Raw genomic sequence first — 12027 nt, 5'->3', positions numbered from 1 at the left:
TGTGTTCTTTCATGATACCATTAATTTCTAAATAAATAAATCTTCATACAAGTCAGTGTGTATTGGAAGCAGATTGAGAGAATATTCCTGCACTGGCAGACTTGTTTTTGTTACCCAGACAAATCTAAGAGTCTACAGCTATGCCAGCAGCTCTGTGATGCTGTAGTTAGGCACAGAAAGAACTTTGAGGTAAATGCTAACATCAGCATGCTAACATGCTCACAGTGACAGTGCTAACAAGCAGATGCTTGTGTTTAGTGTGTTAGCAGTTTTCTAACAACGATAATAAAACTTAAATTTCATTTTTCTTTATTTAACCAGTATCTCTGAGATTTCAGTCTCCTTTTTTTTAGTGAGACCTGGTTCTGACAATTTTAAATCCTCCTGTACGTTGTTTCAGGAGGAGGGAGCAGCTTATTTAGTGCTTTTATTGTTTGTTTTCTTTTCCATCTGAACTCAGAGAACCACCATCTGTACAACATTGAGAGAACACAGCTAATCTGCATGAAACACAATGTGCAGCTGAAGTTGTTTGAAATGTACTGTAGAAGGTATTTGGACACAAACCAAAGCACTGGACAAATTTAACCTTTGACCAGCTGATGGCGCTGTGTGGGAAGTTAAAGGATCACAAAAGTTATCTGATTTCATCATGAGGGGAACATGCATCTCTGTACCAAAATGCCAAGACATTTCAATAAAAATCCAAAAATGTTACCCTTGTGATAACGCGAGATGAAAAGCCACCACAGTTATTAAGATGATTCTTTCAGGAATGTTGGTACAAATTTTGTGCCAATCCATCCGGTAGATGTTGAGATATTTCACTTGACAAGTGAAAACTTTTACTTGCTGTTGTTGCTAGAAGATGACCAGTGTAATTTCGAATCATCCTTTGATGAGCATGAATGTCTATACAAAATGACTGACCGTCTTTGCCTCCCCGAGTCACGCTGCTTGTGCGGCTAAAAATACTCCGGTGTAAAGTTAAAGTCGATTTGCACTGGAAACTGTGAGAACTGTTTCCAATTTCTTGTTTTAATAAAACAGGATTTTCAGGGCTATGTACGACACAGAGAGAGATAGAGAGAGATTTCACAAACTGGGGTACATATTGCAGAAATCAGCAACACCACATATGAATTAATTCTGTGCAGCTTCTCCGTACCCCACTATAATACATCGGGATTGTCTCAATGGATGCTGAACAAAGACGCAGCGAGTCCTCAGCCCCCTCAGGACTCTCACAGCAGTTCACTAAGCTAAGTTGCAGCGCTGTAACAAACCAGTGGATAAACATTGTTTCAAAATGGCTGAAAGGAGCCAGCGATGCGAACACTCAACCACGAACCCTCCCTCTGTCCTAATCTGCTTCTTCCCTCAGATTATTGCAATGAATGGGCAAACAAGAGAAAAGACTTATCACTCCCACCCTTTCATAGTATTTGTTGTGTGTATTTTCCCTGTATATTAAATTTGTCTCCTTTTAAAGGCACTGGCGATGTTTGCTATTTGTCTGTACGGTACTCGCAGCTGCAGCACGACAATAAACGCAGCACTCGGTAAACTCAGTATTGTGGACCTTGTTGAATTACCCATGAGTTTTGATACTTTGCTTTTGTGTACATGCTTAATTCCCCTAATCCCTATGGAGGAACAGTGAATGGCGTAAATTCCCTATGATATCTTGTCTAGGCTAAACATTTGCTCACTTACGTATACATTGGGTACAGAAAATTATTCTTTTGACAACATTACAACAGATTTAACCCAGTGCCCTGCTTATCCTGCAATGACATGTATTAGTTTCATTGCGCTGGGAGGTACATTTCCATTTCAAATTACAGCTCAGGGGATAGCATGCTCACACACACACACACACACACACACACACACACGCACACACACACACACACACACACACACGGATCAAACAATTTTTTTGTTGGCAGCTTTGGTCTTGAGCTCTAGTAGTATAGAATTAATTATAGTTGGTTGTTTTGCTGTCGAAAAAAATGCTTCATTTCTACATTTTAAGCGCAGAAATCCATTGAAAATTTGAGAAATATTAACTTGTGTGTCCATTATTTTCTTTTGACTGTGTGTCAGGCTTTTTCTTCTTTCAGCCCCTTGAGGTCAAGCTCTGTAAAGCCTATTTGGCAATCAAACACTGTCCCTCCCTAACCCCTTTTTTCCTCCTTTCTCCACACACACCTCTCTTGCCCTCTTTCTCTTGCCTTGGCCCTTTCTCTGCCTCATTGCCCCCCCTTGTTTCTTTCTGTCCGGCTGGACCTCTCAGCAGGGGCTATAGAGTCCTAACTTGTCTACACTTACCCCCTGCGTTGGCTGACCAATAAGGCCGTCGTACAGAGAGTCCCTCCCTTAGCGCTCCGCCATTCTCCCCGAGTCAGCTCATGCTCTCTGTTTTCACGACCTCTGACCCCAGGCCATGGCAACAGTGGCAGGAATGTCAGGAGTGATTGGCAGGATAAAGAGCGCAGCCCCTCTCTCCTGCACAAGCGGATTTGAGACACTTTGAGGGGCGAACAATGGCGGATTTGGGCTTGATTGGATCACTGATGAGCTGATGACTGTCAAAAGAGCACGTCGTCTTTACATAAGCCTGATTATCTCTGAGTGGTGGAGGAGCGGAGAAGAGTAGGAGGGGTAACTGCTGTAGGTGGGGGGGTGACTGGCAGGGAGTTCACCCCCATGCAGAGTCCCTCGAAAGGGGATAGATGCACACACGAGGGCCAGGCTACGAGGCCTGGACCTCTCTCATCCACTGGGGGCCTTTAACAAATCTATTCAGGCGACCAGGGGCCCCCATACATGTGGCCATAATCACAGGAGGATGGCTAAAGGGTGGGAGTGTGAGGGAGATGACGCATGGAGGCAATCATTGTTCAATCCCTGACCATCCCTTCAAGACGACAGAGGAGCAGAGAGAACAAGAACGAGAGAAGGATACGTAGAGAGAGCGAGATGGTGACAGAAAAGAGCAGTGGGACGGACAAATCAAAGACAAATCCCTTCCATAATCTGCCTCTTTAATAGGGATTAGACCTCACCAAAGAGCACATATCAGAATACCAAAGCACCAATGAAGACTCCATTCACACTGAGAGTTTGAGGGGTTGATACGACTCTAAAAACTCCACAGAGAGAGAGAGTCTTATTCATGAGCAGTGGTTGTTTTCCTCACTTATGGCTTTTGGTAATGTGTACCAGATCTATTTTTGAAAAGTTTCGAGGCAGGTTGGGTGACAAACTACCAACATGAAGCCTAAACTTCAAACTCAGAAGAAGTTCTAGCTGCACCCGCCAGAACACGCCGTATTTTGGATCTGCTCACTTTTTCCATTCTTTTTATAACAAAACATGGTTTGGACACGCTGTGTAACTGATTAAACGGCTATTTGATGTCATTTTCAGCCCCATCATGCTAAGCTCACTGATTTCCAACTTTGAAAGAATAACATATTGTTTGGAAGAACAGTAGCGCGATCTGGCTGGGATGAAGTGTAGAAAAAGTAAAGTGTGTATAAGAGAGAGAGAGAGAGAGCGGCTGATATTCTCCTCAGCGGTGCTGATGGCAGTCTGTCAGAGTTGGCAGAGGAAGTGAAAATGGCCTCAAGTGTCTGGCTTCCTTCCATGCTGTTCTCACATCAATGACAGCTCTCACTGCATCATCTCTCTCTCTCTCTCATTTGCTCTCTTTAGACTGAAGTTTGCTCTTTCTATCTCTTGTTTTCTGACTCTTTCTCTCTCTGTGAAAGCATGTGGGAGTGGGTGAATAGAAGGACGGATGGATGAATTAAGATATTCAGACTTTGGAGTGAGGAGAAAATCTACAGCACCTGAAAACACAGCCAAATGTCTTGACTCCATTATTTTTCCCACACCTCATACACACACACGTGTTTCAAGTTTAAGGAAATAACTTGCCATTTTGGGAAAGTCTGAAAGTTCGGCGAGGAGACTGATACCACTCTCATGTCTATACACTGAATATGAAGCTGGTTAGCTTCAGAGACTGGAAACAGGGGGAAACAGCTAACCTGGGTCTGTCCAAAGGTAACAAATCCACCTACCTGCACCTGTAAAGCTCACTCATTAACACACATGATTTTGTATTACAAAACGAGGTTTGTGTGTCATCTATTCCCAAGAAAGAAAATGAATTTCCCAAAATGTAAAATGATTCCTTGAAGATTTAAAGGACTGATTATATTTTGATAAAACAAACTTTGTTTGACACGAGAGCCTGTGATGTTTACACTGAATGTCGGCCTTAAATCACAGCACTTTGTGTCAGATCCAAGCTAATGGTTTTAAAAATTATAATTTGATAATGGCCATGTGTTGAGACTACTTGCAGTCTGTGCTTTAGGTAGACAGATAGAAGAGAAGCACATTTTGTTAAGTAGGTCTTTCTCATATGTACCATCACAGGTGCACAGTCCGTGATAGTGACTGTATATCTTTGGATCCTACATAAAGACACAAATTTGTTTCTGGCAGAAAATGTGCAAATTTGTTCTAATTAAGATGTACTGTATGAACTGGATGTACAATAAAGCCAATATATGAAGCCTGACTGGGGAGTACTTGGCAGTGTATTATATTTTTATCTATAGAGAGAGTGAATAAGTCATGATGACCAGCTGTGAAAACCACATATCTCCTAATCGCCAAGGTTTCATGTGAAAACAGCTCTGCTTTCAGCTCAGTGACGAAGCATTTTTCGGATGGTGCACTGAGTGTTTCTGTAAACGCTTCGCTCAGTGTATCTTTAGAAATAGGATCATTTTCTCAACCTGAATTAACACTCAATTCTTGCAGTTTATCCAAAAAAATTCCAAATCACCAAATTTGGAGATACATGCTTTTCACTAGGCAACGACAGTACGCAAACAGAGCAAGCTGTGAGTAACGTTATATTCGGTTGTTTCTGGTGTGTTCATTTCAGGTGAGATGACAAAATGTGAACCAGTGAATTTACATTAACATATGGTAGTCATATAAAAGTGGACTTGCAGAAAGGAGTAGTGTCCTTTGTCTGCGTACGGTACAGACACAGTGACAGCTGGACTCTTGGCGGACTACTGCTCTACTTTCTCTGAGAGTGAGGTGGCAGCATTGAGTCATCTCCAGGTCCATAAACCTGGTGGCTCTGATTCCATCACTGGCTGTATGATCCCTGCTCAGATCACCAACTGAACGTGTACTTTACTTCATTCTGTTCATCTGTCTCATCCTTATCCAGATCAGTTTCCACTCTATCACACCATTTAGCAAACGATGTCAACGTAAAAACATTAGCACCACTTCAGTTTAGTTAACTGTGGATGTTAAGCTATTTGATGACAGAAAGTTGCTCTTAAGCACGACGCCACATGCTTATTTCCTGTTTGCAGAACAAGTAATCTTAGCCAACCTGACCCAATCTAATTCTAACCATTTCAGTAATCTAATCCAAACATTGAATATCTATAGACTTCGGCGCTACTTGATCAGCTCAAGAAGCATTTTAATGAAAGGCCACAGCCATCTGACAGAAAGTTGACTATCTGCACTAGACAATAAAATGTGACTTCAAAGATAAGTCATGAGTCTGTAAAATTTGCCCAAGTTTAAATTTGCAGTTAAATCTAAATGTTGCCACTGTATGAACCTGAAGCTGTCCAGGCCCCTTGAGAGGCCAGAGGGCCCCAAATTATGTGCCATGCATGATGTGCTGTTAATTCAAGCATAGGACCACAGCTTTGAGAAATACTCTCTATTAACAGCACTAAGACCCCCCACCTCTCTCTCTCTACCCCCTGTCTTTGGGCCTGTGAACGTCAAGGATAGCTCAGAGTGACCCCCCCCCCCGCCCCCACACACACACACACACACACACACACACACACACACACACACACACACACACACACACACACACACACGCACACACACACCTCTCCCCTCCCATCTACCTCCCCCTGAGCTGCCGCCCCCATACTGGCTGCTGGCCTTTCCTGCCGTCTGATCCATATTTCAGAGGCGGCAGTGGTGGCACTGAGGGGGTATAATCCAACATTAAAGCAAGGAGGCCTGGGCTGAAAGCACAGGCGCAGGTTCATAAGGTCCTGGAAATCTTCAATTTCAATTTCCGCAGCGTTTGCAGTGGCTTCCAAGGTGCTGGCATAAGTCTGAGAGTTTTGGTGAGAGTGCAGATTTCAATAAGGGCGAGACTTTTCTTGCAAAAAAGGGCTGACACTGCACGGTTTCGTTGGCAAGAAGAGTGTGAAACTACGCACAAAAGGGTCAATTAAAAGGTGGGTACACTGCGATCACTATTAAACAAGTGGGAATCAATAATATTTTATGAATGCATTAGATGTATATTCATATAAATGTATAATTTTCTCCTAAAATACCCAATTTGCTGTGACTTCACATTTAACTTTATGGAGGGAAGAAAACTAAAAAGAGAATTTCTGTGTTCAGATGAATTATTAAGTTCACATTAAAAGTGATATATGATGCCTATATGATAAAATAATATGCTGTGAAATAAAAAAAAACACTTAACCTTAAAGAGGAAACTACGCACTCTCTGAAAATTCAGGAAGTTTAAGTCACTTTTACGTTCCTGTTCCAGCTCTTTGTGCCTGATTTTTGACTGAACATGAACAATTTTTAATTAGTTACAGTGAAAAAGTCTCAAATAATAAATGACTATAATGACATTTATTTAGCTCCCAAAAAATATATTCTTTAAAGACAAATTCATATCCTGTATTTACAATTTTCAAGGTTTCCATTCACAACAGAAGAGGCGAAGAAAAAACAGAGGACATAAAAGAGAGATACAAGCAAATCTGTGACAAAAACAACCATCTCGTTTGCATGTAGAAGCTAAACAGAAATACTATGACAGGTGGCCCTGCCAAAAAATAGCCTTCGTTAAACTGTTCTCCTTAAATAAAATTATTCCTTTCATTTTTTTCTTTATCTTCTCATAATGTTGTTGTCAGAACTCGTTGTGGTGCTGTGCCATGGTGAGGTCTGAGGAAAGAGAGCAAAAATAAAAAGGTGAAATAAGTGAAACTGTATTTAAATGTTGGAATATTATCTTAAGTTTGAAATTTTAAAAAATAACTATATTATCAAAAAAAAGTGTTCATGTTTTCTCCCTTTAAAAAAATAAGCATATCTCCATTCATTTTAAAATAATTAGCCGGTTTTAATAGTATGATTTTAGCTTTTAAAGATCATCTAAAATAATGTTAAACTACATTTATGCAAATTAAAAAAACACCATAGGTAAATTGTTTTATGTCTTTTCACCCTCCACTTCATTCATGTTGCTATCAGCGTTTTCTTTGACATACATTAGCTGCTTTCACTGAGGGGGCGTGAATAAATGGCGGCAGATTATTTAAATGACATAGGTGGTGATAACTCAGTGTTGTTGGGGGGGTGGGGGGGGGGGGGTTACGTGAGGGGGGGGGGGCGGGATATATTAGACTGCTGCCTGACGAGGCGTTAAAGTGGGGACTCAATCACATGATTTATGTGCTGAGGTCTGCCTTCCGCCCAGTCAGGTGTAACAGTGTTTACCTCCCCTTTAAGGTTCATTTGGCAGAAGACATGTGGGAAGAAATTGAGGTTGATAATGTCATAATGCCAAATTGATTTCAAATGCATGAGGTTACCTGTCAGTGATCAGCTGGAACGGAGACTTCAGGGAATCAGGCCTGTGGTCGCTCTCTTCCTCTGTAAAAAGAAAAAGGCAATGTATTTATTTGGCAGTTTATTGGTTATAATTATTTTCAACTTTTAATTTGCCAATTTCCTTTTTTTTTGTCCTGCAGATATTTTGTTTGATCCGGTCTTGCCATACTCATAAAAGTGACTCCAGTAAGGCCTATTCAGTGAACAAAATAAGCGCAGATGGTTGTACCATTAAACGCAGTCCATACCATCTCTTTTTGGACTGAAGCTTCCTGACGACTCTACATCACTGTCATCCTCCGTCCCCGAAGTTGCTGGGCCCGCTGCCGCCGGTCGTGCGTCATGACGCGCAGTTGGCACCGCACTGTGGAGAGGCAGGTGTCCGGCCGGTGCCCCACCGAGGAGCGATCTCATGTTCAAAAGAGAGTTGGCGTTCAGAAAAGCCGCGTTGGCCCAGTTGTGCAGCTTGCCAATCTGGCATGTATATATCCCATGACCCGGGAGTAAGGCCGGGTGGCCGGCGGAGGCCAAAGCCGGGTGATGCGCATGGGCCGCGGGTGATGGTTTGTGTGAGCTGTCCGGGGCTGTGGCGGTCTCAGCCAAGGACCAGATTTTGGGTTTGCTCTGTGGTGGTCTCTGGCACTCCTGTCTGCTGGGAGAATGATCCACTGCGAGTTTGACCACAGGCGATTTATTGAGAGAAATAGCGGCTTCCACTCCTCTCAGGCCCTCCACAGAAAGCGTCCTGCTGCTCTCCGTGCTCTTCTCCTCGGAGGCCTGCTCTCTGGCTGACAGGCCTGCCTCTGCCTCCAACTTCCCGGAGCCCTGCTCCTCTGCTCGCTGCTCCTCGGGTCTCTCGATATCCACAGTTTCCAAATCAATTTCCTCCTCTTCGTCTTCGTCGTCGCTGCCGTTCTTGCCGTGCTCGTCCTCGTTGTCGCTGCTGAAGATGCGGCCGTCTCGGTCCTCTGCGCTGCGGCCCCAGGTCACCTTGTTTTCCTTCTTCAGGCGCCTGCGGGCGTTCGCGAACCACGTCGACACCTGGAAAAGGAAAACATATATATATCTTTTTTACACATTATAAATTTGGTGCACTGGTTTGACGGTGGAGGGCGGAAAACTATACTATGAATATGAAATTATTAGATATGCAAAAAACCTGATTATTCTTCACGCCATTTCGTTAATTCGTTATTATTATTACTGACAGAGACTGTCTGAGATAAGAAATGTCTGGAGACTTTTCACTCTTGCGGTGGAAGTGTGACTTAAAAGTGTCAGACACACAGCTGGGAACAGGGTTGTTATAACAAGTAAAATAACAAGTAGTTTAATTGTTTGTCTTGTTGGAGCTGATAAGTTTGGACGCAACCTTTAAAAATAAGCAAATAGTAATTTATTGTCCTCATGTGTGGAGACTGGTGCCCATCAAAGGGTGCTACAACTGACACATCACACACTACCCACCTGTGTGAGTGTCATCCGGGTAATGATTGCGAGCATGATCTTCTCTCCTTTGGTCGGGTACGGGTTCTTCTGGTGCTCCTGCAGCCAGGCCTTCAGGGTGCTCGTGGTCTCCCGTGTGGCCGTCTTGGCCCTCGACGGGTCCCCATACGGATACTGGCCGTACGGGTAGAAGCCTTGAGCAGCGTGCACAGGCAGAGAGGCTGGGTGAGACCCCGGACTCTCCTTCAGCTCATACTGGGAGCCCTGAAATGTTATGGAAGAAAGAGGTGGCAACTTGTTGAGCGACTTTTCTTGAAATTCTTGAAATTTTCTGCAAATTCAGAGTATGCGTTAAAAATGAAATTTGATTTATTGTTTATGCTGAAAGAAAGTTTTTAAAAGTTTTAATGTCATGTAAATTTAACACCAAATAGGGTATTTATCGGAAAACAAGGAATCAGACATGTCCTAAAATAGAAAAATAGTGTATAACAATTATTTTTATAAGTGGCAGCCTTTTAAAAATATATTTACATATTTTCAAGTTTTGCTCAAATTTACCGGATAAATAAAGAGCACAAATTAATTTCTAAACAGACTATAAACCTTTTTTTTACATTAATAATTAATAATTGTGTTTATCTCATTAATAAACGCTGTTGTTTCTAAAACTTATACGCTACTGTATACTAGATGAAGTTTAAATTAGCAGTGATTTTTTTTAACTTCATGATTTCTACAATTTACAGAAAACAATAAATCTCAAACATAAAGTTTAGTCTTATTCTTGTACAGATGAAGGATTTCTCTTTTGTATAATCCTTCAGTATTTTGCATTACCTCTCCACGCATATTGAGTAAATTGTTAAGCTGAGAATGGACGGACTGGACTTAATATTATTATTCATTAAAGATTGTAAACCCATAAATAGAGCAGGGAACGAAAGATCAGAATATGTTATATCTCCATCACTTTGAGCCAAATTGCATATTATTCAACAATAAATAAAAGATCAGCCTGTGAGGACACTGTCATTAACACCTGAGCTGCTTCAGTCTTCAATGAAACAAGTATCAACTCTCACCATCTGGGATATGAGGGCGAGGTCTGTGGCTCCGCTGTACGGCAGAAAGGCACTGTAGTTATGAGCCGCCCATGGGCTTCCGTACATCCCCAGCATAGAGCCGACAGCGGCGGCGGTAGCTGACGAGCTCACGCCGCCCTCGGTGCCTCCTTCCCGGACAGAGGCGGGCCGCTCGCCCCCGTACACCTCATGGGAGGCACTGAGGAACTGGGGATACCCCAGCTGAGGGAAAGACATGTCCGGAGAACGCGTATTGTAAAATCTCTCCCAAAGTCAAAGTCACACAACAGCAAGAGGAGGCAGGGAAAAAAAAGAGAAAGTAGGAATCCCCAGAAAGAAGAAGAAGAAGAGGATGAAGGGGTGTTTAAATCGCCAGAGTCCCCCTTTTTTTTAGAAACTGTCAAGCTTCTCTCCACCGACCCGGAGTTGTGTCAGAGCCGCAGTTTGGCACCTCGAGTGCGGAGTGATGCGTGTGTCTGGCCGCAGGAGCTTCTGGATGTGGAGCTGACTGACTGATTGGCAGCCTACTTAAGCACCAAGCTCCTCCTATGCCCGGGGCAGGCGATTAGTGCATTGGTTAGCCTAGGTCGTGTGTGCGTGTGTGTGTGTGCGTGTGTGTGTGAGTGTGATCTAATTTCTGCAGTCTTCACTGTGTTTGCACAGAAAAGGAAACCTGTGAAGTGTGTGCATGTGTAGTGTGTCCATGTTTATGCTTGCCTTTTTGTGGTCAGCATAGCTTTATTTAACAAATGCACCACCAGAACAGACACACTGTTGTGCTCATATTGTTATAATGCTAGAAAAACAATAATAATAATGTTGAAGCAAAATAATAATATGATTAACCGCTGAACTTTGAACGTATCGCTCTCTATTTTCTTTTTTTTTTTTTTTTTACCTCCACGCTTTGACAGCTGATCCGCAGGGTATGCCGGGACATCCTGGCCGGCAGATGGGCCGGGAGGCATAGATATGGTCGGCCAGATCTGCAAGGAATGTCCGTGATTATCGACGGAAGTCAGTGGAGCATATTTTTTTTTTTTTTTTTTTAGAGCGAAGATAAAGGAGACGGACGGTAATGACAGAGATTGACGAGGATAAGAGATAAGCAGAGATATGGAGCACACACAGGAGCTGTGGAGTGGAAAATGACAGATGTTTGCTGAGAAGAATGGACCACTGTACTCTGTCAGGCCCAGGTATAAAGTCACTGATGTTGCAGAGTATGTTTGGTTTTAGAAAAAAGGCGGTGGAAGTGTAAACTCTAGATTTGAGATACAAGAAAATGAGTTATTTTTATGGGGGGAAACTGTAAAACTTGACCCTAATAATATGGAAGGATGCAGACCTATGTTTCCTCATTGACAGGCTTGACTATCAAAACACCAGCTCTGCTTCAATCTGCTCCTTTGAATAGACACGCACACACCCACACTCAGTTTCATACACTCTGTCACACACACATGCACACACTCCGGCAGTGCTAATGAGGTTGAGCACCCTGCGCCCTGCTCAGTGGCCCTGTGGCCCTCCTGGGTTCCCTCAGAGGTTAGCTGTGTAATTACTCCATCCCCGTAAATACAGATTCATCATTTCACACTGGAGCCCCTGATGAGCTTGGCAGAGCAGAGAGAGAGAGAGAGAGAGGGAGAGAGGAGAGGAAGGGGTGGTGGGCTGGTGGGTGTGAGGGAGGGATGGAGGAGGAGGGGGGGATTTAATGATTTAATTACAGTGCTTAAAGCCCACTCTGGCTAAGTGATGGTCCTCTCTG

At 43.1% G+C, this 12027-nt stretch overlaps 1 protein-coding gene across 1 annotated transcript; it reads right to left on the bottom strand.

Moving 5' to 3' along the window:
• Nucleotides 1-6949: 6949 nt before the first annotated feature.
• Nucleotides 6950-10493, bottom strand: irx1b (iroquois homeobox 1b). The gene is made up of 5 exons (XM_041053623.1): nucleotides 10257-10493; nucleotides 9193-9435; nucleotides 7974-8766; nucleotides 7707-7767; nucleotides 6950-7056 (listed from the first exon to the last, which is right to left on the bottom strand). Exons 1-5 carry the CDS (start codon nucleotides 10491-10493, stop codon nucleotides 7008-7010), a joined length of 1383 nt encoding a protein of 460 aa, XP_040909557.1. The 3' UTR covers nucleotides 6950-7007.
• Between the last annotated feature and the right edge of the window lie 1534 nt (nucleotides 10494-12027).

This window comes from Toxotes jaculatrix, chromosome 13 (genome assembly GCF_017976425.1).
Source record: "Toxotes jaculatrix isolate fToxJac2 chromosome 13, fToxJac2.pri, whole genome shotgun sequence".
Taxonomy (NCBI): Eukaryota; Metazoa; Chordata; class Actinopteri; family Toxotidae; genus Toxotes; species Toxotes jaculatrix.
The sequence above is the reverse complement of the archived record's forward strand: the minus strand, read 5'-3'. Positions and strand labels throughout refer to the sequence as shown.

What these genes read in the sequence shown, in the direction of transcription:
- irx1b (XM_041053623.1), bottom strand. Translation starts at nt 10,493, where the DNA reads ATGTCTTTCCCTCAGCTGGGGTATCCCCAGTTCCTCAGTGCCTCCCAT. An exon ending in CCCGGATGACACTCACACAG is followed by an intron (nt 8,767 to 9,192) that starts GTGGGTAGTGTG and finishes TTCCTTTTCCAG; the next exon opens with GTGTCGACGTGGTTCGCGAA. An exon ending in CTTCAGTCCAAAAAGAGATG is followed by an intron (nt 7,768 to 7,973) that starts GTATGGACTGCG and finishes TTCTTTTTACAG; the next exon opens with AGGAAGAGAGCGACCACAGG.